Genomic DNA, 25587 nt, shown 5'->3' with positions numbered 1-25587 from the left:
TCTAATTCTACCAAGTTAAAAAAGAAAATCCATAAAGAAACATTTTCCAACTAATCCCTTTCTCTAATATGTTGTTCTGGGTTTTTATCCCTGTAATAAATGCCTTGCTACATCTTTACTGTGATTAGTCTCATGGGACGTACATGTGCTGAGCATCTCCTCGGGGTCAGAATCCCATAGCAAATGCCAACACGTGTTTGAATCCCCCCAAACAATCCAAGAAGCCGGTGCTTTATCATCAGTATTTTACACAGTGTCACTACCAAGCTGGCAGAGGAGAGGGGCTAAGACAAAGCTTTTTTATTTTTAAAATGTGAGGCTAAGGTGTTTCCAAAGTGAGGGGTTTAATCCTGTTTCATTTCCTACAAGCACAATGAGTCACTAAACCCCAAACAGGCACATGTACCCCCAGAAAATCAAAACCTCAGTGCTGACTGGATCAGGGTCTTGCTAAGCAAGTCTCTAAAAGACAGAAAATATATCTGGTACCAACTGGAATTTTTGCTTAGAAAGAGGGGGAAAAAGCAGGAGATCCTTACAGGCAGTGGTCCTGGCACTCCCACAGCACGCCAGCAGTACTGAGGATCAGAAGAGCTCTGTGCCTGTGCTTTTGGGTGGTGGAGAAGGAGCCTACCAATCTTTAACATTGGAGTATTTTTTTTTATTATTATTCTCTATAAATAATTACATTTTGACTGGAACAGGAACATGAATCCAGATTTAATTGAACCTGGATTTTTGTCACATATGCTAAATTTGAATGGCTTTTACCTGGACTCGTCGTTCTCTATATGACCTTGTGTTCATTCTGACATATTTTTTGTGCCAAGTGAGGAGCCATTGACATGGTAACACAAAATACAATTTGATCTTGTTCTGGAAGTTTTTCCTTTCATTAGCAATGGGAGTCTGTCATACAATGTTCCAGTCTTGCTGTGTAAACAGCCTTAAATTACACTCCGCTCCAGATTTCATCCAATGTAGTAACACTGACAATCCCTACGTACACTTTCTCGGTTTTCAAACTTTTTCTTAAAGCAGGCTGACATGTATAAAAATCTCACTAGACTTTACCGCATCAAAGTTCTATAAAATGCTCCAAAACAAGTGTGCCTGCAGATCCTAGGCCTCTGCCAGATTTTCATTCAATGTGCAAATCATCTACTTGAAGCGGAAAAAATAATCCCTGTAGGGATGATTTGATGTCAGATGGGCATGTCCCCCTTTTTCTAACAGTAATAATTAATCAGTTTCAGTAAACACCAATTTCCCCCATAAATAAAGATGCAAAACTCACAGACTAGACACGATCTCATTTTCTGTTTCAGCATTTTGACATTCATTGGTTAGCGTCCCCCACAAAAAATCCTTGGTCTCAAGTTTAGATCATAATATCGTAAAAAGATTTTAAAAGTGGACTAATTTCTTCTTGCATTGTTTTCCAGTTACTGTCATAATAACTTAGAACCAAGGGCTCCTGAACTAATTTTTTAAAAATATTAAACTCTGCATTGAAATTTAAATCCCTTCTTCTTGGGATATTTTTGCATATAACAGTCTCAAATTCTAATGTAAACAAGCAGTCAGATAGCAAACACCCTTAGAAAACTCAGCATGCCAAGCAACCTCTTGTACTGTTTCCCTTTTTTCCAGGGAACACATTTTCTGTCTGGTCATTCTCCAGAACTGCCTGGAGTCTCTATTGTTTCATTCAGGTCACAAGAATCTATGTTGATCTTACATCCCCTACATAAACAGAAATATCACTACATCTTGAAATCCAACAAGTCAATTGAACACAATTGTGTAGGGATACAACATCCCCCAAAGAATAGATGATGCTGCTCAACCATACTCGTTCTTTCTCTATTGGCACCTCCTGGATCTTTGTAAACACACCCAGTGTAGAAAGTTATTTAGTACCACTCATGACCCCCAAAAATTTCATCCTTTGTAGGTACTGGCAATTCCTCCTGCTGTTGTTAAATTTTCTGAGATCAGTAAGCAAAGAGTTCTGGGGTGCACTTAAGTCTCACCTTTTTTAATCTTTTTTTTTCCCCCCTATAAGTGACTTTTTTTTCATTGTCTTGTAATTGACCAACAAGCGTTTTCTCAACTGTTTTGTTCCTCCACCCTTCCAGTGAGAAATCCACACTCCATACACAAGACCACAGGCCTTCACATTTTAACCTAAGAACCAGTATTTTTTTGTAAAGGCATGAAAAGATCACATTTGCTTTTAATTTGCTTTACTTTTTTGCATGACAGTTACTTATCATGTAGCTTCACCTCTCTCTAGATTGCACCCGTTCTTTTGACACAAGGCTTTTATAAAGTGGTATGCATTACTTCTCTTGCATTTATTCTCATATACTGGATGCTTGCAAAGCTGGTTCCCAAAGCACGCAAAGCTCTGTCAATTTTGTTTGAATGTGAAGATGACTGCTGGTTTTTATGACTTGAATTTTATCTGATATTCGCGTTCCCAAGAAATTCTATAACCTCAGAGCTTTGCTTGCCTTCTATTAATTTTACTCTAGCCTAGATAAAGTCCATTAATTGGGAACTTTTATAATGTTTTATGAAGCGTTCATATGGGCTCTTCCAAAAGTTCTTGTGAGCTATTTTCTTAACATCATAATCATTGCTTCCTACCTGATCAGGGCACAATCTCCCAGAACTGCAAAATTGTCTTTTCAATGCTGCAGACATCACCAGCTCTCCTAAGTTTAATCTTCTTGAATTTAAAATTAATCTTTCATATGTTTTAAGTGCAGCATTCTTCAGAATTCTGTCCTACACCTTCTGAAGGCTTGAGTTAACAAAAATTATTAAACCCGCAAATGCTTCAGAATCAGCCACGTCCAAAAATAAAAATACAAAAACGCCTTCTAATGTCTCCCCATTTTTTCCAACTACTGTTTGCAGGCTCAAGGGAGGAGATATTTGAAGTTTTCCTTTGTAAGATAAGTAGTTTCAGTTGCAAGGAAATTTTCAGCTGTGTAACACTTATTTAGGACAGTGAATTTATTGCCTTTGATTTGATTTCCATAACTGGTATTTGGTTTGTATAGATTGAGCAGGAAGTCTTTTTAATCCATGACCAGTTTTACCTGGATGTGCAAAACCACAGCTGAAACTGGGTAACAAGGCACCCTCAGGAAGGTCAGTCCTGTAAACCACATTGCCCACTTTCTCAGTCGTACCTGGATGTACTTACTGTCTTCAAAATAATAGCACAAAGTTTGGTCTTGATTTTAACACATTCTTAGTTGGGAAGTGCACCAGTGGACAGAAATTATACATGCACCACCACACTTCCTCCCCAAAATATTTGCAGTAGGTTCTACCTACCTACTTATCCTATGTCTCACGAGAGGACTTATTGTACTTAACCAATAAATTGTACCTTGAGGAAAGGGCTTGAAACAGGCTTGACCTTATCCCTGTTTCCTTCCTGAGCTGCTTAGATAGCTGACATGTTTACAACCTTTTAAAGCCCTGGAGATGTCTTTCTATAATGACTACAGAAGCAAATTACGTGCTCTGTGTAAAAGACAACGCTGCTATTACTGCATGTATTTCTGAATTTCAGTGGTACTTTGAAGTCACTTATGGTTAAAATGGTAGCTGAATATGCATTGGTTACAAAATAGAACTCGGAGCAAAATACCCTGTAAAGAAATAAAGGCACGAAAGCACTTCTACTGAACAGATTTCCGCCCCCCCCCCTAAAATAGAAGATAATTTTAAAATAAAAATTCCACCTAGCAGAAGAAGTAGTTTATTCAAATTTAATTACATGCTCACCTTTGACTCTATCTCCTTTGTGCAGATGAATTTCCCCTTCTCCTTGAGGCTGATATGGCTTTACGACAATAAAAAGTCTTCCAGGTACAGCACTGTAAAGCTTGCGTTTTGGACCCTGATAATCCAAGGCAGACAGAGTATCCTTGTTGGCACTAGGATTGTAAACGGCACTAGAAATTGAAATTAAAAAAATATTAACTGGTTATTTAAAATAGGAAAAGTTAATAATTTACCATCACATTAACAGGATTAAATTAAGCAGTGAATAACATAATTGTCTTCCAGTAAGGCATCTAACCCTGCAGAAAAACACACGTTTTCCATCCTAAACACTTGCTTTTAATGGTTGAAATCTTTCCATATGAAACATGATCAATATTCATCTGACCACGATGGCCTAGAAAATAAAACACGTAACATTAAAGTTTTTAGTTTTTCTGCTAATTAAACTTGCACTTTCACAGACACTGATGAAGTTTAAAATTGATATGCAAATCATACCTTACAAGCATCACAATTAGTCAGAAAGACTTTAAAATGTCAGTATTTACAATTATTGTTGGGAATGGATATCTTTGTAATATTGTAACATTAACTGAACAATCAAGACGACTGAATTATTAACTGAATGGACTGAATAATCAAGTTACTTCATCACTCCAAGGCCTGGAGCTAAATTTTAGATCTGCAAAAAGCATGCTGCTTACGGCTAACATATTCTCCAGAAGATAATTTCTTATTGATGGCAATCAATAGCTCTCCCAATGACTTCAGACTGGTATGCTCAGATAAGCCATAGGTCATCAAACAACACACAATCTACTTATGATGTATAAAGCAGAAATTATTGAAAGCCAGTGAACAACGCATAAGATCATTACTAAACCTCTGGAAAAATGAGTGAACTGTCAAAAATATAAGGTGAGAAAGAGGCAAATATTGAAGAGGATGGAAAACCTATAGGAGACATCATAACAAACGTACAATGCATACTATTCAACTTTAAAAAAAAAACAAAACCAAAACCAACAATACTTGAGGTCTTACATATAAAGTCTAGAAACAGAAAATATCCATGAGAAGTAAGAATATTCATAAAGATTTATAGGAAGAAGTTGGAGTAGTAAAGGAAGAAGGATGATTTAATGGTGGTCTATCATTGCAACACTCCACTTTCTTGTAAGGAGAAAGAAAAGATCTCAAACTGCTATAAGCAAAACAAATACAAAGGTTGGAGTTTGCTGTTTCTTTGCCCTTTTTTTTTTAACCAATCTCACAGGATCCTAGAATGGCTTGGGTTGGAAGAGATCCTCAAAGCCCATCTAGTTCCAACCCCCCTGCCATGGGCAGGGACACCCTCTACTAGCCCAGGTTGCCCAAAGCCCCATCCAACCTGGCCTTGGACACTTCCAGGGAGCCAGGGGCAGCCACAGCTTCTCTGGGCAACCTGTGCCACTGCCTCACCACCCTCACAGGGAAGAATTTCTTCCTAACATCTAATCTAAATCTCCCCTCTTTCAGTTTAAATCCATTACCCCTTGTCCTATCACTACACTGATAAAGAGTCTCCCTCCAGCTTCCCTGTAGCCCCTTTAGGTCCTGGAAGGTGCTATAAGGTCTCCCTGGAGCCTTCTACCCTCCGGGCTGAACAAGCCCAACTCTCTCAGCCTGTCTTCATAGGAGAGGTGCACTGGCCCTCTGATCATCTTCGTGGCCTCCTCTGGACTCGCTCCAACAGCTCCATTTTCTACCAAAATAGCATTCAGTAAGGGTGTCAATATAGATAGAGAAGTTGTCTGGTAAAAAATCCAAACATAGTGGATCTCTCATTTCAGGAAAACTTCTGTTTTCCTGCAGTAACTTCACCGTCTAGAACAGCATGCTCCTTTCACCTCATTGTTCTGTTCTTCTACTACTGTGAACAGGTGCTAATAAAGATAAGCTGTACTTAAGGGTTTAAAAGTGAGCTCTGGTTGCATGTCTGCAATGGGGTTTGCGTCAGAAACCTCAGCCAACTCTCACAGTTGTTGAAAGGAAGACAGGAAAAGATGACATTCGGGTTTCAGTTCTTTTGCTCCATTCCTTTCCCCTTATAAGCAAAGAAACAGTCATCACCATTAAAAAAAAATCCAGATCTATAAACTGGATGCCCCACATCCAATTTCCGCTTGTATCAAGCTGTATTTTCTGGCTAGTCTGGTAGCAGCCAGGTAGCAGCTATTTACAATGTTACATCCCAGCATTTTCTTTAGCTCCCATCACAGAAGATTCATTCTTTTTCTCTCTTACTGAAAGAGGAGAAGGAAATGGCACATTTAACCTTCGTGCTGAACGCATCGTTTCTCATGAGACAGGCTTACTAATGGAAATCAGGGCTGCGACATGGGATAGATGACTTCTTTAAAAAAAGATCTTTCCTCTCCTCCCTTGTCCCCAGCTTGGGCTCCCAGCCCAGCAGGTGCCATGCCGTGAAGGAGCAGGAGGAGGATGCAGAGATTTCAGAAGAGGTGTTTCCTTCTCACCCAGAAGCAGGCGGCCATCCTTGATGGCTCAGCCCTGACTGAGGCTGTGCTGGCACCTCCTTTTGCTAACCACCGTGGGACAAATTCCCCAGGAAGGGTGCCAGCTCCCCTGCCTCCCCCAGCCCCCGGGTATGAAAAGCAGCAGCCTCACGAGGAGATAAAGCACCTGAGCCACACAGGCTGTAAAGATCACAGGAACCCCTTTCCAGCATCACTTTCCAGCCCTTTCCTTTCCACAGTGCAAACCCCACAAACCTCATTAACCCTTTGTCGTACCCTAACCTTCTCCATTAACCTGTTCCTTCTGGCTGCCTCTGCTCCAGAGCACGATCTACTGCTACGTCAACAAGGGCTTTTTCATTTAAGGGGAGCAACAGCTTCATGGTGAATGTATTATTTGCAAATAATAAGCAGAAACAGCAACAATTCCCACATTTAGCTGACAGTAAGTAGGTGGTCATACAGTTAAACAAAATCTGTGAGGAAAGTGTCATGTGAGGTGCCATTCATGACTGCAAAACGGGCTTGTGGCAAGAAAAGGCATGGCTTGCAGGAAAAATTGTGTTGAAAATCCTTTTAGTTGCCTTTAAATTCAGAGAGAGTCCAGCGCTCTTCCAAGTACTTGTACTTACTCTGGACATCTCTGAAACAAATCTTGATGGTACGTATGAAACTCTGCAGGGTAGCAGTTTAAGTAGCTGTGATACCGATGCAGAACAGAAAGACCAAAATTGTATTTCCACAAAATTTCAGGCATTTAATTGGTTTACACTATCATTTGTACTAGTTTTCAAACTCAAGTGCTCTCAGAAAGGGAAGAGGAAAGTGGCTGAATAAAGCCAAGGCAAATAAACGTTTGCTTATTCAAAAATAAATTGTAATTGTGTCCTACTCCTCAAAGAATTTTTTATACTTCAAGAATTTGGAAGTGTGCTATCCTAGGAATATTGCTGAAAATGCACTTTTTATCCCTTCCAGCTAAAATAATCATTGACTCTAAGGTAAAAGCTCCCACTCTGGGGGCATGAGCAGAACCCAGTGGAATACGAGGGCACTCGGTCTCTGGGAAGCACCTCGCGGCCACCTCCTCGCCTAAGCGAAGCCTCATTACAGACAACGGGTTTTTAAGCTGACACAGGTCTCTGTGAGGAAGTGACACCCAATTGATAACCAAATGAGTTTTTGCCATTATTGTAACAGACAACAAGGTAAGATGAGTTTGCTCTACTGCATGAAACCACTGGCATAAGAAATTCGTGTCCTGTTCCTTCCAGCAATTCTCGCATTTCAGACAACTTTTTTTTTTTTTTTTTAACAATGCTCTGTATTTCCACTCTCCAGCAGTATTGTTACTATCACAAATAGTGCTTGTCAGTTTGGGTGCCTACAGCCAAGGAGAGAAGAAGAATGTGCAAGGTAACAGGTGACAGCTTCAACTACATGATGTTTTGTTTTACTGACTTGAAAACTCCAGTAAAGATCCATTACACCTACAAACGACAAAAAGAAACCGTAACATATCTTAACAATACGCACATCCTTTTCTACTCTGAACAGCGGATGTCTTTTGATATTAGGAAACAGGACAAAGCCTGATATTTTAAATGACCATTGAATTAAATGTGGTCGAAAAAATTAAGCTCTAATTCTCTCCATTGGTATTCAGCTCTGCCTCCCTTCATTTTTGCAGCCCTGCACTTTAACCCCTCATCCTGGCGCAGCTCCATCGCTTGCACACTTGGCAGAAGCAGTTCCCAAGTCCTCCTCAAAGTGAAGCCGTAATTGCCTGTTCACAGGACAGTGGCTTCATATAGCTGAAGCCCCCATTTGTGATCAAAATTTCAACACAATCCTCTTTTATTATATTACTTACAATACCTACATCACTCTAATTAGTCAGGATTTGCTCTTCAGTGGGACGTAGCTGCAGGATATTTGCAGAGAGTGCCTGCTAAATCACATTTGTAATTCCAAAGGAAAGAAAGAGCAGCAAAGTCATAGGGAATGCAAAACCCTGCAGGAAGGATAATCACGAGAGAAGCCCATGACACCTATTACCACCATCTCAAGAAGGCCCCTTTGCTCTCGGCCAGCCTCCTACACAGTCCCACTTATTCCCCAGTTATTCCCTCTATTTTACTCTTTGGTCCAGCACACATCTACAAAAGGGAGAACTTAAACAGTCTGGTTCACCATCCATGAGCAGCTCCAACATAAGTTTCAGGCATGACCAATGGTTTCATGAAGGGACCAAGTATCTCAGAAACATTTTATTTTGCTGTTAAATACAATCATTATTTCAACTATTAAAAGATCTTGAGAACTAGCACCTTGATTTAGAGGTGTGAACTCAGTGATAAGTCACCGCTAAGCTTTGCTGAACTTTAAAGTCTGCCTGGCTGCTGGAGCTCTTTGAGGAAACAGCTGGCTTTGACTGGAGCTTCCAATTAAAACATTCACACCTCGACATGTTCCACTGTGCTGAGATTTTATTACCTATGTATTATATAGAGTGCAAAGCGGGCATATAAATAACATAAAAGAACATGGCAGTCCAGCATGATGATGTCAGGGATATCTCATGCTGTTCAAATGGTCAAAAAGTCACCTGATGTGCCTGTGCTGCTGCCGTTTGGCATCCTCTCCCAGCCTGTTCAGGGATGGCGACCGGCTCCGGGAGGACGGAGTGTAACTCCTCACAGTTTTTACAGTTCCATTAGGATTATTCTGCATCTGTTGAAGTAGATGAGGTGAAAGGCTGCGGTGTGAAGAAGCAGAGGAGGAGACTGACCACTCGGGGAGGTTGTTGATGTTCAGATTGTTGTCGCTGTTGGAACGAAGTAAGATCCGAGGTGCTGCTAAGGTGCTTGGAGGTCTCCGCCTTCTATTTGAATAGGTGGGAGCCTCTCTAAAGGGCACTGTGTAAAGAAAGACATCCAGGGTAATCTCAGATGATTTCACCATTCATATGTGTTTACCACCCCATAAAAAGATTTAACAACATATGGCATTGTTTCTTCTGCGGAACTCTACCTTGCCTGCATAGCTAATGGAATTCATTATCTTTAAAACATCATTAAAACCAAAAACAACTGGGCAACGTTAACCTGTTTACTGGCTTTATTAACTAATTAGGCAACACCAGCAGCATGAGCCTGCTGAAGGGTCTGAACTACGGTCTAGGAAATGGGAAACACCTCATTATTGCAAGTTGGAGTCTCAAAAAGTTCATATCCATGCCATGTTGTCGTATTCAATCAGAAAGACACGGAACAGAGTTGATAGGCAAAATTTTTGATGCGTGAACTTTTAACTTCCTTCTCCCACTGGCAACCAAACTGGGAGAATTTTGGTCCATTGCAAGTTCTGGCCTAACCTGAAATCTGTAGTGTTAACAGTCACCTTATCCCCATCTTCCAGGTTAAAAATCGAGGACATAGATTTTTCTCTGGCAGAACTCTATTACATTGCTATAATCCCTAGGTATTCCTCTCTTTCTAATCTAGGCATTTCTACCGCATCTATTACTATTGTATATAGAACATATTACCCGAGGGTAATACACTCGCTCTGTCACGTGCTGTGTCCCAAAGAGAACATGACTGCATCCAAAGGCTGCGATACGCTACTCAGTGAAACAGTCATAACAGAAAACAAAAGCAAGGGCAATAAAAATGTAACACAAACCAGAGGGCCCATCCTTTCATCAGTGTTATTGGTACAGTGCTGCAGTCATACGAGAATTTGTCCAAGCAGACATGACATTTTCCAGATCTCCTTTTCTCGCTGCTGGGTCAGTTAGTTCCCAAGTGCAACTTAAAAGGCAAATTTCCTAGCAAAAGGCAGCCAGCTATCACTAGATGCGATGGCATTTCCTACCCATATTAAAAGGTAATAAAGGGTCTGACCCTGAACACTCATGCTTGCCGCGGTCCCCATTCATGCCACTACTCTCATTAATTTATTTCAGTGGAACTCGTGGGGTCGCACGATTTCAACCAAAGCGCGCATATTTACATCCAAACAGTCGCGGTAGCATAACTAACAAAAGGCAGCCAGGCATTATTCTGAGGACTCTATTGAGCTGTTGTAATTGTCAAAAAAATCATACTTCGATTGGGTAAGAAGCCCCACAAAATATCATCCTACATGTCTAAAGTGCCACTAAGTGCCATTTATAAAGTGCCAGAAATGTCTACGCATTCAATATCCTTCAAAACCACACAAAAACCAGAATAAGAATGTCTGTCATACTGTGCAAGTAAATAAATTCACATAAATATGAATATACATAGGAATCAATCTGTCCTGCCTGGAAATACAGCCTTTAATTGAGAGAACACAGCAAAATCTAAGGTTCCAGAGCAAAACTGAAAGCATATTTATAACGTAAAATAAAGATGGAACTGCAAGTAAAAGAATGATTTATATCTTTTTCACCAGAATCAGTTTATGATTAACCGGGATTCTGAATATTTTAAAATAACATCCCTCGTATTTCTAATGAGCTGAAACTTTCTCTGGTAAATAGCTCAACAACAACAAAACCGCCAAACAAGAGAAGAGCGTGCACAGAGAGAAAGGGCTTTACATTCATTTCCATAACATTTCATTTGAAACAAGGCTGAGATAAGGGAAGTAGTCTTTAAAAGCTGTTAAGGGGACAAAGCATACGAGTCCAATATTTATGCTAGAAACTGGCAGAGACTCTGTCAGTATTTCAGAATATTCCAAGTTTGTCATATTTCCTATCGGTTTAAGATTTCAAAGCAGCGGAGTACATCACTGAAAGCACCTTGGTGCTTCAAATGTCACGGTGAAAGCCCCGGTTAGCACTACCTTATTTCCAAACTGACACATACAGATCCTCTATACTGATGTATACAACACAGACGTTGCCATTTGCGTGCTCCTGTATTTTTGACATTTGGGATACGGCTCTAGAAATTATTTCCTTGAAGACAGGGATCTTTCCCAGGTACAATAAAGCAGAATAGCTGCTGTACTAATTTCAGCAAAGGAGAAAGAACGCAAAATTGAATATAGGGAATGTTTTGCATATAGAGGTTTGCTACTCAGAGGTCTAACGCTGTTCCCTCAGGGTCACCAAAGTTTGTCCTGGACTTCGGTAAAAATCGGATCTGACCCTTAGATTTGAATTTTTCATGAAACAGGTAACACGCCAAGCAGACTGCCGAGCCTTCCAGCCACAGACTGATAAAACTAAATATTGCCAGCATTTTGGGGATGTTTGCTGTGACTGCCGAGAGGTTGGTGGGATATCTCCGGGCGGGGGTGGGAGGGAGCACGAGGGGCACGGTGTGAGGCACGGCGGCAGGACGGACAGAGAATTGCTGAGCACCTTTATACCGACAGATTTTAGAAATCACAAAACTGGCGCATTCATTCTTATTGAAAACCAGGGGATGATTTGTACGTATACACACTCTCCAGGTACCAGATGAAGTTAATTCTTTTTCCCTTACATACCTTAGAAGGATTTTACATGACCATTTAGGACTTAGTTTTTGCTTTGCTATTAATGTTCTATTCTTAAGGAGAGAACTACAAGCAAAATTAGCCTTTACTACAGAAAATAAACAGGAAAGGGAACGACTAATTACACCAATTGACGTGTGTCTAACACAAATCTTTTATAGAAAGAGTTAAAAATAAGCATTTCCGTGCCTAAAGTGATTAATATTCCACCCAACTGTTTCTTTTCCCCAGCAATCTGCAAACTGTAAGTGGGTGGATATTTTTTTAGCTGCTTCTTCTAGGCATTATTTATATTATTTTCACAATAAAAAAATAACTACAACACAAAATGATGAAATGCAGATGTCCACGCTTTAACCCCTGTTGGATACTGGTTTTCCCTAATATTTCACCACGTTCAGAGCTGTAAGTATAACTGTTGCAAAACTTGTTTGGGAAAAACACTTGATATAAAATGACATGAAAATGTCAGAACTAATTTCATGCCCCTAAAGTTTAAAATTATCATCCCTAAAAGCATACCTGAAAGTACGAGTTAATCCTTCCTCCAGCTCTCAGAATTCTATTCCTGGCATCTCATACATCTGAAGGGGCAATTCAGCACCATTCACTGACAAAATTCACCTAGGAAATTCCTTACGTGGCTTCAAATGCATTTCTCAGGGAACAAAAACATTTTTATAACTACTTGACTCTTCAGAGAAAAACCTAAAATGAATAAAGTCACATCCAGCCTTAATAATCAGTTGCCTAAATGGACTGTCTAACACCAAATAATTTTGAAAAAGAAACTGCAGGAATTGATTAATTATAGAGTCACTAAGCCGATCATATTAAATGTACACAAGAAAACACCAGTCTGAAACATCAAAGTGTTCTGCTTTCATTGCTTACCTTCTTTCTTTGTGAAGGCATTTAACAAAGACTTCATTTTCCCTTTTTACTTTAGCAGCAATCCCCTCATTATATAACCTTTGCTGGGAAGAAAAGAGGCAAAAAAAAGAGAGGAAAAAAAAAGTAAAAAAAATAAAATAAAATAAAAGCTACCCAATTTCTATGTGTTCAGGCTGCCTGCACCCTGACATAAGCAGCAGGTTTCTGGGCACCGTGTAATTGCGAGCATAGCCGGGCATGCAGTACCCAGCGTTCTGGTGACAAAGCCCACCCCACATTCTGTCTGTCAGCTGGGAGCCAACTGTGCATAGACTGGAGCTGCTCAAAAAAAAAAAAAAAAATCTTGCTATCTTTCACAGCATTAGTCATGTGAACACCACCGCCACAGCCTTGCAGACGATACTCTTTGCTTCCGCCGGCGCTGCGTTTGTGCGGGAGCGAAACGCCGGGTTGAGGGAGGTGCAGGCGGCCGGAGCTCCGAGGGGGCCAAAAATTCATATTTGCAAAGGGCAGAGTGGGGGGAGCGAGGCGTGAAAAGGTGCTTTGCAGCGGCGCTCCGCAGGCTGCAACTGGGGAAAGGGAAACCTTGACAGAGATGAGAGCAGCTTTAGAAGTGCATTTAAACTTGCACAGCTGACTCTCAGCGCTCAGAGGCTCTTTGCCTTTTTTTTTTTTGGCTATTTGTTAGCTTTTTCTGGCTATTAATTAATTTTTTTTTTTTTTTTGGTATTTATTAGCTTTTTGCTATTTATTTACTTGCTTACTGCAATGCTCCCAAGAGCCAATTTGAGGAAAAGTACAAATCACACCAAGCTTCGTGCAATGACTACGTTAAGAACGGAGAGAAAACTGCCACTAAACAGAATATCTGAGCATGGCCTATATTCCAGTCTGAAACGGAGGAGATACAAGCACAATTATTTTCCACTCCCACTGCACTGGAATAAAACAGAATTTCTTTTTGCACAAGGTAAAAATATGAAAATTTGACCGAGTCGTTTCGTTAAATCCAGATGCCAGAAAATAAGTGATGTAGCCACTGCAGATTTTAAAGTACTAATTCTGACCAAAAAAAATAATTCCATAGATAGCTATGCCAGCCAGTGCAAACATGCTCCCAGAGGAAGAGCAAATAACTGAATCAGGCAGATAGGAAGCAGGGGGAGGTGTTAAAAATCACAAAAATTTTAAGCATAAGTAGTTAAATGTAATATTTAAAGATAGGAAATTCTCTGTTTTTAAAAAAAAAAAAAAAAAGAGTAACCTACATTAAAAAATTGCCTTCAAATAGTAGAAACTATATAACAGTTGATAAATATTTATTCCATTTCAGACATCTCTGCTGATCACGAATGCATCTATTTTGAAAATTAGGTCTTTTTCTTACTGAGAAAACTGCTTCAAGACAGACAGAAAATAAATGGGTTAAAATGGATTTAACCTCTGTAAGCATAATGATCTCATATTTAACATAACACTGGAAAGAATTAGTAAGTATAAATAAATTGAATAGTTTAAACTTAACATTCCAGTCTTTACATAGTTATTAATTTATAAAGAAAGGAATATTTCTCTAAACTAATATAATTTTACGCTTTGGTTCAATTTCTTTTCTAAAGCAACTATTGCTAGCAGGTGGAAACCTTACCAGAGCAATCATCGGACACGGCGTATGTACATCATTAAACGTCTTTACCTGACAGGAAGAATTTTCTTCTGAACTTTGGAAAGATGCAAAGCTTTCTAAAGAATAACTTTGAACCATTTGTTGCTGGCTAACTTATAAACACGTGCATTAATTAGCTCCCCAGAAGAATCAACATCATTTCCAGAACAAGAACTGCTACGCCAGAACAGCCGTGCCACTGATTTGAGTTAGAAGCTTCCATGCGTTACTTTTTCTAATATCTTCATTCAATCCGCCTGATTATATTCGGAGCGACAAGTGGCAAAGGAGCTATAATTATTAATAATATTTTACATTTCCATAGTGCTAACTAAACTTAGCCAATAGTATGCGAGGGCTCATGAATTCTGCAGGAAAACCTCGGTATCCGGAGTGCTCCTGTTCCGATAGCCAAGCGGAGACCGACAGAAGCGAGTTTTATGGTGGTAGTTCCTGAAATGCTGACGAAAGAGACTGAAATCTTAATTTTTGCCTACCGACGGGGCTGAGAGAGTCCTTTGTAAAAGTTAGGCAAGCATTTGCTGGTGATCCTTACTTGTAGCACGCGCACGGTAAGGTAAGGGCTGTGCCGCTGCGCAGCGTCTCCTTAGCTCCAGGCATCGCTGTAGTGCCCGCAGGCACGCGTTTCCTAGGGAGTGCATCTGAATTTTACACAGCGTAGGGCAATATACTTTATCGACGATACAGAGCATAGATTGAGCCCCGTATACTTCAAGAGGGGAATTACCTGTCGTGCCCACATGAAAAGAAAACAATCACTGCCTCCCTACGCTCAGGTCTGTGCTTTAATAACCAGAACACCGGTCACAGAAAATTACGTACAGGCTAAGCGTTAACTAGCTTCAAAGGGATGGGATCCCAGCCTGGCTCACGTTTCTCTAAGCAGAAACTGCGTTTTACTGACAAGGTGACACCGGCGTAGGAACCCGGGAGTCGAATCCTCAAACTGCCTTTTCCTTTGTGCGGGTGTCAGTGTTTCAAAGTCGTGATAGCCTAAGTGCCTGATCACAGCGGTTAGGCGAGGAAAGGGTTAACTCAATTGTGCTCATTCATGTCTCTTCATATACAGGAAAATAAAAACAGACAGGCAACTGTAGTCAATCAAAATCAATCCCAGGGGGTATTTTTATTAGATTCTTGCTGGAGCTGTAGTATTTCATCATCTAGGAGGTTTCTAATCAGTGATATAAAAACATAAAAAATATTGAAGTCACTTGAAATTATTGAGTTTCATGGAAATTGTGGGAACTCTCTCTGATCTACACCATCAGATATATCACCCGAGGAGTGATCATTTTATTCCATTTAACTGTCTGTCTTTTCCTCAGCACAGGAAATATCATTTCTTCTACATGGCAGAGCCTACTGCAATGAACGCTATTGTACATCTGGAAAATATGACAATCAAGGAACTCAGTGAACTATTCGCAGCCACAGTTTTTCATTTTTTCTAATTTTCACTAATAACCTGGTAGCATTTGTTGATTTTAACTGAAGTCTTCAAATCTGTGGCGGTGCTAAGTTAAAAAACAAAATATTCCAGCAGCTTCCACCTTTTCCAGAAAGATTTGCTGCCTCACAATGGTAATCTGGGTATTATTAGCTCAGGACAAAACCCTAATAATTTGACTACGCTAGCACGCAACAATAATATAATCCACAAGCCATTGGTATGCATAATCCAAAAATCATGAAGAACCTTCCAACTAGAGGTAAACCCTAATTTCCCTACTTCTTTTGTAGGTGCTCAGGCAAGTATCTGTGAGCTCTGCGTGGGGACGTCTGTGAGAAGAAACGGCTACCGTAAACAGAAATCAAAACGTGGGCTCTTAAGGTAATTTTGATTAGCATTTTTTGGTACATTTATAACATCAGTTTCTCAATTTTTTTACAGGTATTTCAGTCCATAGATCCCACTAGAAATCTATGCATATCTGTCACTTACATACTCTTGCGGATCTATTTTTAGGCACTTAAATGCCTTTAGAAAAAGCAAAAAATTATCTGTCCGACCAAATCTACGCTCTCGCTTAATCGTCCCACCAACACGCCTCTAAGAGGTTCTCAGATAGTGGTCAACCACAGTTATGATTGCCATGCTTTATCCTTTTTCAATTTTGTCCATTTTGGAGTTCTTGCCAGAAAAATCCCTTTAACTTGTATACACATCTAGGGGTTTTGTTAAAAATACAGTTCTTAGCATGTATAAATGCATTTCTCTCCACTATAAAATAGGCTTCCCGTATGCTAAGCCAGCAAATGGAGAGTTAGACGAGAAAAGACAGATTCAAATATAGACTGTAAAGTACAAAAAGACTCCTGAAAAAAATCCCAAACCCTAGGTTGGTACAGTGCGTCTAGATTACTTACTTATTCCACAAAGGCACGAGGTGGTCAGGAACACGGGCAGTGGTGACCGATTCAGAAAGAATCCACCTCGGGGAACAACTAAACCTATTTTATAAAGCAAAAGGTTTTTTTTTTTTTTATTTTTCTGAAAAAAATCTGGGGAGTTTGCTCAGGAAACTGCAGTTAAACCAGCATGGAGAGAGAAGCATCTGAGCCCATTCAAACGATGCTCGAAGAGCCCAGCCTCAGCTGACCTAGCATTAGTATCGCTCTTGCTACATCGCTGTTAGCATCTTCTTACCACCCAGCTACTACTAGTATCAATGAGCTCCTGTTAGTAGCCTTCAGGCAGTCAGTCCAAGTTTGAAGGGTAGAATGGGGGCAGGAGACTGTGTGTAGGAAAGGACAGCAGAGGGATGGCTCAGGAACAGATGGCAAGAGTTATCAATTAGAAAGAAAAACAACAAAAAAAAAAAAAGCAGTGCAAGTTCCACAGCCATGTGCCAGACATCCCTTCCGTCACCTGGCATTTCTGTTTCACTGCCGTCCCCAAACTTCGCTCTACGTGACAAGGGCCGGTCTCACTCCGCTCTCACGAGGAACCCAGCACATTCACAGAACTTGCTTAAAAACCAACAACAAGGAGTTGGAAAGGCTCTCAGATATCCTGCGGTGTGGAAGGCTTAATTAGAGGCAATTCTTTGTACGGTGGAGTGAACTGGCCACTGCTGGGAGCTCCAATTCTGCAGAAAACACTTTACTCAATTCTTGTGATTGGAAGTATTTTAATAACTAAGCATGTGAGGTGTACGTGTTTGTGGGTACATTTCAAAGGAATTTAAAAGTTGATGAATATACAGTTGCCACACATAAATGAGCTTAAAATTATGGGAAATGAAAAATCAATCCTTCTTTCTTGCCATACTCACATGATTATCAACGAGCCTTCGCTCAGATTACAGCAGTAACACAAGAATAACAGTCAAAGAGCTGCTGGCTTCTGCAGAAGGCAGACATGTTCACCTTAAGGCTCGACTGTCAGATGCTTACGCAACAGCAAGACGATACGGAGAACCTGCTATTTAGATCACATTGAAAAATTGCTAAATAGTGCTTACACCTTGTTGCGTGTCAGAACAAATGTCTGCAATCTCCTCGATAGGTTAGAAGATAATAGGTTCAGAAATTATGATCCGAAAGAGCTTGAATATCACGGGGTTTCCCTTTAAAAAAAATAAATAAATTACCAGGCCAATGTGGCAATATCCACACATTTCTGAAGCTCTGACTGCAGCGATCCAGACACACAGATCAGAATTTACCTAAGAACCGAAATAAAACCTCCGTCCCCAAGGATGAGAGGCTGCTTTGTAGCCTGCAATTGCCTGAGGAATCTGGGTCAGGGGTGCAGATAGAAGCGGCACAATGGAAGGTTAAAAGGTGGGAAAATGAAACCCTCCGATTTCATGTGAAAGGCTGGAAAGTGGGGAGGAAACAATGGCCAATAATGAGGGAGATGTCTTGCAAGTAGCAGCTTGAAGAGAGAGAAAAGCAAATGCAATGAGAGAAAGCTACAATAGCTGGAGGAGAATTTTAAAACATGATTGAAATCTATCAGCGATGTCGAAGCAAGCAGCCCATTTGAATAAAATATGTACGGCTCGCTTTCATTCTAACAGGTATACCACTTTAAAGAAAAAGCAACTTAGCCAAACAAAAACCTGGATTTGATGTAGTTGTTGTTCTGCAGAGTATTCTCCCCCAGCCAGAGGTGGGGAATGGGAAGGCCAGCTCTGACAAGGGTTTCTCAAGGTTTTACGCTGCACCATAATATGGCCAAGGAAACAGAAAAACTTTTAAAAAGTAAACAGTCACTGTGAATCCTTTCAAAAAACGCAACGGGTGATTTGCAGTAGAGAAAACATGAAACTACTTGTTTTAATCGATTTGATTAGTTTGTGATGGCCTTTCTTTAAATATAGACTGGGCTGATTTCCAGGCCTGTTTTCATCAGCAAGTAGAACTCGTCCAGAATTGTTCATCTTTGTACAGCAGCAGCAGATCAGTAACCAGCTACTTAGAAATGTCTTTGAAGCAAGAGATTAACAACTTGTACAGTATCTGGACAGAAAGATCTATTTAGCTCAGACTATCAGCTTGAACTGAAAGCATTCAAGTATGAACCCCTGAAGCTGCATTCTTTTGCCTCTTAACAATAAGATAGAAAATACAAATCAAATATAATTATATCCCACTACAAATTCTTATGCTCTTTAAACAAGCTGGTGAAAGGACGATGCAATTTTCTCCACTAATAATACACTGGGAAATCCAGGCCTGATGCAGCACCACTCAGAAGCATCGAATTACACAACAAATTAATTTTGTTCTTTGCATTATGTATACATGCGTGTTGGGAAAAATATCATTTAACATCAGGGGGCTGTGCATAACCCAATATGCTGAAAAAAAATAATAAAAAAGCAGTGTCATTCAGAGCGAGGAGAATGCCATGGCTGGTAGCTCCTGCAAAGAAAGATGCCTGATCCTTCTTTCAATGCCTGACGCTGATGGGCCCTAGATGCTGTATACAAATTCGTGGGTTGCAGTCTGATGTTGCAGAGGAGAACAAAGACAAATGAAACTACACAAGATGCTTAGAAAAACAAATGTACCAATATTGGATTGCATGCTGTTTCTGTGTTCTGGTGTTGTACAGAAAACAATCTAATTTTGCCTTTGTGTAACTTTCCTCCTACCAAAAGCTCTCAACAAATTCCTTAAATCATTATGTTGTTCCAGGCTTTATTCAGTGATTTGATTTCACTGCTTTAATCTAAGTGTGAACCTCTTTAGTAAATAGTGGGACAAAGCATCTGTGCTTCCAAAAGTGTTGGTGGATCATGTCAGTTTTATTTAGAATAACACCATCTTCATAACTGAGAAGTGTATATTGCTCTCAATGGGGGGAAAAAAAAAAAAATTGGTCTCTCAGAGATGTTACAAAATCTATAACTAGCCAAAGTGGTCCAATGGTGGACCACAGTCACATGCATTCTGCTAGCACAATTTACACAGACAACTGTAATTACTGAGAGGGTGGGGGTGTTGGATAAATTTCTTTGTACTAGTTTAGGTGTCAGCCAGTTGGATCCAATTCTCCAGGCTTCTTATCTTTCAGCACTATTACCCCAGCACATCAGATATGAAATGCATCCACTCTGCTCTGACAGCATTTTGCGGTGCCTCTGCAGAAGTCTAAATGATAACACAAGGTGCATAAGGATGGAGAAGTACACCTACTATGAACAGCAGCTTTATAGCTCATCCTCAGCTCAAGTGTTTCTCAAACATGCAGTTACTCCTAGTTTACTGCAGGGCAAATGACAGAAGAAACCAAGCCATGATGTTAAAGTTCACACATGACTCTGAGTTAGCCCAAGGCAGGAATTAGAAAACAGCAAAGAAACAAATCCACAATATCTTCTTTTCGCTGCAGCTCCTCCCTTTTCTTCAGCTCTTAAATCTTGGTGTCCTTCACTGCTATTTTTCAATCTCATTTTCCCTCCTTCTCATGGCTACAGTTGCCTTTGCTTCCATCACCAGTTCTCTAAGGAGAATCTGCCTGCCACTCAGAACCAACAGGAAATAAACACATGTAACAGTGCATCAGGAGAGAGAATTTCTAGAGGACATGCTGTCAAAGTTACCTAAAATTAGCAACAAAGACAAATGGATAGGGATAGAAGGGGGGGGCAAGAAAACAGTATATGAGGTCACTCATCGAGAAGAGGAAGGTTTATAGGAGGTTGCATCACATAAATGTCTAACAACAGTAGAAAAAAAATCACCCAATCTTTGTACATGGAGGTTGTGAAGAGAGGAGGGAACAATCAAGTATGACATTGCTGCATCTTTTTAATACCTTGGTGTGCTTTGAGGATAATATTTTCATTGAGAAAAGACTACATTATTTTAGTGAGGAGACATAGCTAGGCTTGAACTGTCTGTAAAGGAACTACAGAACTGTGAAAGCTTTTGACTCTACCAGTTAGCTTCCCACAGGTGCACGCTACTTTATGATGTATTTAATGACAAAGACGTGCATTACCACTTTCATTCTTATTTTACAGTAGAGCAGCAAAAAGATCCCAAATTTATTCTGGCAGAGGTATTACCAAGAAAACCATAAACGATGTGCCAAGAGAACTAAACTGTTGGCTCTGCAGTCTCCCTGAAGCCCATGAATCTGCAAGTAGTGAGAGAAGAATTTAAGGAGAATACTGTTGAGGGTTGTGAGCGTAGAAGCAGCCAGTAAGACCTCCATATTCCCTAGACTTGCATAACAATCTGGAAAGCAAAAAGCATTTACGTAATTGTAGATGTAGATTCTCAAATGTGGAATTAGTGAGAACCATCCTTATTGCACCCCAGGTTATCCTCTGCACATGTTTTTTTCCCCTCCTGTATAGTGTAAGTGATCTTCAAGAATTCCTCATTTGCTCTTATTCCAATCATCTCCATTCCAAAGTGGACCTAGCACTGTGAGTACCAACTAAGTTACACTTACTCTTTTGCAACAAGGCACATTTGGGTTACCTCAGTAGAGTCTCTCACTGCAAATTTCCAATTGTCTTTTATGCTACAGAGAGTAAGATACACAATGCAACCATTCAACCCTCAAAATATCTTCTCTTCTAAATAGAGGAGAGCAAGCTCTATCTAAAGTCATGTTATCAAGCGGGATCTTTAAAAAATAAAACCCAATAATTTAAGCTGATAATTGTCTCGCTATCCTTACTTCCATTTAGACATTTGGTGTTAAAAAGAAACTAAAACATTGCTGACTTATTCATTAAAATAACAGCATTTTAAGTTATATTAGTAGCCTACATTTCTTCATCTCAAAAATAACTGTTAATGAATCATGCTGGTATAAATAAGAAAGGATAAAAAAAGAACGTATCCGCTGTAACAGGGGGTTATCTTTGTGCAAAATATGTAGGTGTTTGCAGCATTTGTAATGTTCTCAGTAGTTAATCCCATTGAGAAAGGGAGGCTTGCTCACTGAAGAGTTTTTGAGGTGGATTACAGTAATATTAGCAATATGATGCCTACTTCTGGTTCAAGACCTTGTCACTTGCATTTTAACAATGTTTGAAAATGTTGAAGGAAGACTTTGCCCCCACCCTCCCCAGTGTAGCCCATTTCTTGATGTTGCCTGCAGCTTAAGTTTGAGATGGAGCTGAGTTTAGATTTTCTGTAACAATGATACGAAAAAGGACTCTCTTGTTTATATAGGTTAGTAAGTCAGAGCAGGTAAATAAGATCAACTGAAAGAAAAAGACGATACAAGCTTAAAACCCATTATCAAGAAGTAATCTTATGTACGTACTCTCTCAGAAGTATTACCATTTATTCTTATGTTTCTGGCAGCAGTGGTGGATACAGCTCCATGATATTCATTAATTCAGTGGAAAATGCATGGCTGACATCCAAGACATTACTAGGAAAAGAGAAGCGTTCTGGATATTATTTGGCAGTCACACCCCCGGACATCATGAGTACTACAATAAAATTTGACTTCCGTGTTCAAGTTTCAAAATAACTCTGTTTTCTTCCGGACAAGAAGTGATGCAAATAAAGCTAGTAGAAAATGGCAATGCACATCCCTAAAAAATAATGGGATCAGAGAAAGAGGAGTAATTGTATAAATAAGCAAATCGCATTTGTTGTTCTCTACTAAGTCATGGCATTTCAGGTGCAGATTCTTGATGTTTCATAATAGTTGCAGACTGTGTGTTTAGGAGAGAAATCGTTCTCGTGTTAGTATTATCTGTACATATTTAACTACTGTATGTGTCCACCAGCACTTTCATTAGAGGAAGGATCGTTTGGCACCTAACCACCCAGGATCGAGCCTGTCACCATCTACAGAAACACATCTAAACTAACTTAGTGATGGTACTCATATTCAAGGGCATGATTTCAGGTATGAGAATTTTAAGTAACAAACAGTACATCTTTATACATGCAAAAAAGTGCATGAAGAACACACTATGTATCAAAAGAAAAAAGTACATAGGACAGACTAGATAAAGCAGGGTAACATAAAATATGTATTTCAGATATTACATTAGGAAGTTTCAGTTGAGAAGCAAATTCAAATTACTTGCAATTTTTTTTTTTTTTTTAAAAACTAATGTTTGTAATATTGACCTAAACCAAAGAAAAGATCCTGCCCTCGGCTCTACCAGTGGACACCAGACCCAGTTTCACTGGGAACTTATGGTGCAGCAATGCTGCAAGCAGCCCCCAGCTGCTTTGGCTTCTGAGGAACCCCTACTTCTAGACAACATACAGGTGACCAGAGTCCCCAGAACGCCTCCATTGCAACAGGGGACAGAAACACAGTCAAAGATTATTTGCATCCCTCATGCCGTGTTCCCAGTGGAGGTCAGGAAAGCCCAAGACCTCCCTCCGTTGGCTGATGACTGGTGAAAGGGTGGTGGAACAGTACAAGAATAAATAAAAATTTATGAACTTGGGCAAAACTTTTATAGAATTGCTGCAAGAGTAAATTTTCCATAGAGTCTTAATATCTTTTTTCCTGGTTGAGAATTTGGCAAAAAATTCAGAAATGACTCACCCTAAGTCTCCCTGGCTAGGACCATGCTTTCCTTTACATTGGGAAGCTGCAAGGAACATCAAAGGAATTTTCAGCAGAAAAAAAGGAGGAGAAATAAATGGGACTCGCAGGACATCTGGGGTCAAGAAATAAAGTATAAATGGAAGTGGAAGAGCTGGAAGATAGGAAGAAAATACAGTGAAATTCCAGTGATTCCCAGTGAATCGGGGTGAAATAATCTGAGAAATTTTCAATGGAGAAAATGAAAATGGATTACTGCTTTAAGATGTTTAGGAGTGACAGTACGCAGTGACTCAGGAAAGGGTACGTCTTGTAGTATACAAACAAGAAAGCAGCATACATTTGGATGCTGCACATTGCACCAAGGAGTAAGGTGATACTAAGCAATTCCTACAGCCTCTTCTCAAATCTTATTCAGTTTCTGAATACCAGACACCCGTTTAACATAAAGATTTATCAAACCACACAGCAACCAAAAGCAATACAGTAAGTAACTAAGATGCAGGAGTAACTGATTAGTGATTTAAATTTATGTAGGAAAGACTATAAAAAGTAAATGCTCCGAGCAAGCTCCTATACCATTCACAGAGTTTTGACATTGGCTTAACGTGGAAGAGATGCACCTCTTATTCTACAGGTTGTTAAGCAATGAATAAAAAGGAAAGACACAGCTGTTTAAATCTAGTCCCAGTAAAAGTGGCACATCATTTGCTAAGGACTCTAACGGAAGCGGAATTTCAGTCAAGAAATAAAGGAACATTTGAATGATGCAAGATAGTGGCCTACAACAGAGCAGTAGAAATGGACCTGTGTTGGGTAACTAGAAGAACAGAACAGTATAAAAGCATAGACTGTATTCAAAAGTATTTCTCCTCTTCCCCTCCCATTCCTTTGAACAATCATAGCTCATGGATTTTTTTCTAAGCACGTAACCGGGAAGAGCACACAGGGCACAGCCCTGGTTCACAACAGTCAGATGAGCTGGAAGGTAGGTAGCTCTCCACAGCCCATCATGATCACAAGTCACACGTCAATCTGAAAGCTGTACGGAGCAGAGCGGTTTATCCCCACCTCCGCTGCTGCCCAGTATTCTAGGGCAACCTAGACTTAGCAAAATAAATTAAGAAAACTTATTTGCTGCTTTGATCCATTGAGGAGTGGAATAATCTCTGGAGCACAAGTGAAAAATTTCACAACTGTAGACAGAAATCGCCGTGAATTGTACTCTCTGGAGTACAACTCCAACAGAACAATCCAGTAAGCCTTCCATTTCAGTATTCAGACATCGTCAATATTTCAATAGACGAGGTTCAAAATATTAACTAGGAAACACATTTGTAACTATTGCTCCACCGGTCCATTATCTAAAAGAATGGGCAGGGTTTTCTTTGACTTAGTACTTTTTTCAGCTTATATGATCAAGACGCTTAGCATTTGAAGTTTGTTAGGTTTTTTTAGAAGAGACTATATGAGAATTTCTGATCATTAACTGAAAGGAATGGACAGCCTTTTCTGAAAATACGTGTTGCTAGTGGTAAACAACATCATAAAAGAAAACCAGATTTTCTCTCCTTATCATCACTTTACTCTGCCTCAGTGTGGATTTTATTTTAGAACCTCATTAATTAAGCCTTACCGACCAATTTTAGCTTTCATCTGTGTTCCTTAAAGGGCCGAACTGTCAGGGCTATTGTTGCTATGCACCATTATGCCTGGGAAAACCTTTGTCTGTAAATTCAATTGATCTTTCTTATCTATTCTGTCCCTCTCCTTTACAGGAAAAAGGAGAGGGGGGCGGGGGGAAGGGAAAGCAGCTATCTCCGAACTAAAGTTCTGTGACTGATGATAATTTTCTTGACTTTTACAACATTGCTAGTTTACATCTATCAATATTCTGCATTTTCAATACACCTACCTAGTGCAGGTGTTGCCTAGAGTCAGTGACAGAACAACACCCCCCCCAACACACAACTGTTAACGCCGGGTAAGAAACACGTCTTTGCTACCGGGGGGGAGCACTGTAAAGAAAAGACATGTAAACACGTAAAGAAAAAAAGAGAGAAAACCCCCCAAGGTCTAGAGACTGGCTTAGCAGTGATGAACAGACTCCATAAGCACGTAACAGCACATCGAGGTAGCGTAAGAACGGGCAGTTTGGGGAACTGGCTGGCAGAAAA

At 40.0% G+C, this 25587-nt stretch overlaps 1 protein-coding gene across 4 annotated transcripts in view; it reads right to left on the bottom strand.

Moving 5' to 3' along the window:
* SHANK2 (SH3 and multiple ankyrin repeat domains 2) overlaps positions 1–25587 on the bottom strand; it is a 359705-nt gene that overhangs the window by 216820 nt on the left and 117298 nt on the right. For 3 of the 4 annotated variants that reach the window (XM_054827796.1, XM_054827797.1, XM_054827799.1), the window contains 2 exons: positions 8941–9250; positions 3811–3980 (listed from right to left, as the gene is read on the bottom strand). In XM_054827796.1, coding sequence (XP_054683771.1) covers positions 3811–3980; positions 8941–9250 — 480 coding nt within the window. Of the gene's footprint in view, positions 1–3810; positions 3981–8940; positions 9251–12725; positions 13028–25587 lie in introns of those variants that run through there. The other variant, XM_054827798.1, reaches the window with a different exon arrangement.

This window comes from Grus americana, chromosome 5 (assembly GCF_028858705.1).
Source record: "Grus americana isolate bGruAme1 chromosome 5, bGruAme1.mat, whole genome shotgun sequence".
NCBI lineage: Eukaryota > Metazoa > Chordata > Aves > Gruiformes > Gruidae > Grus > Grus americana.
Note: the sequence above shows the minus strand (reverse complement) of the source record. Positions and strands in the feature narration are given on the sequence as shown.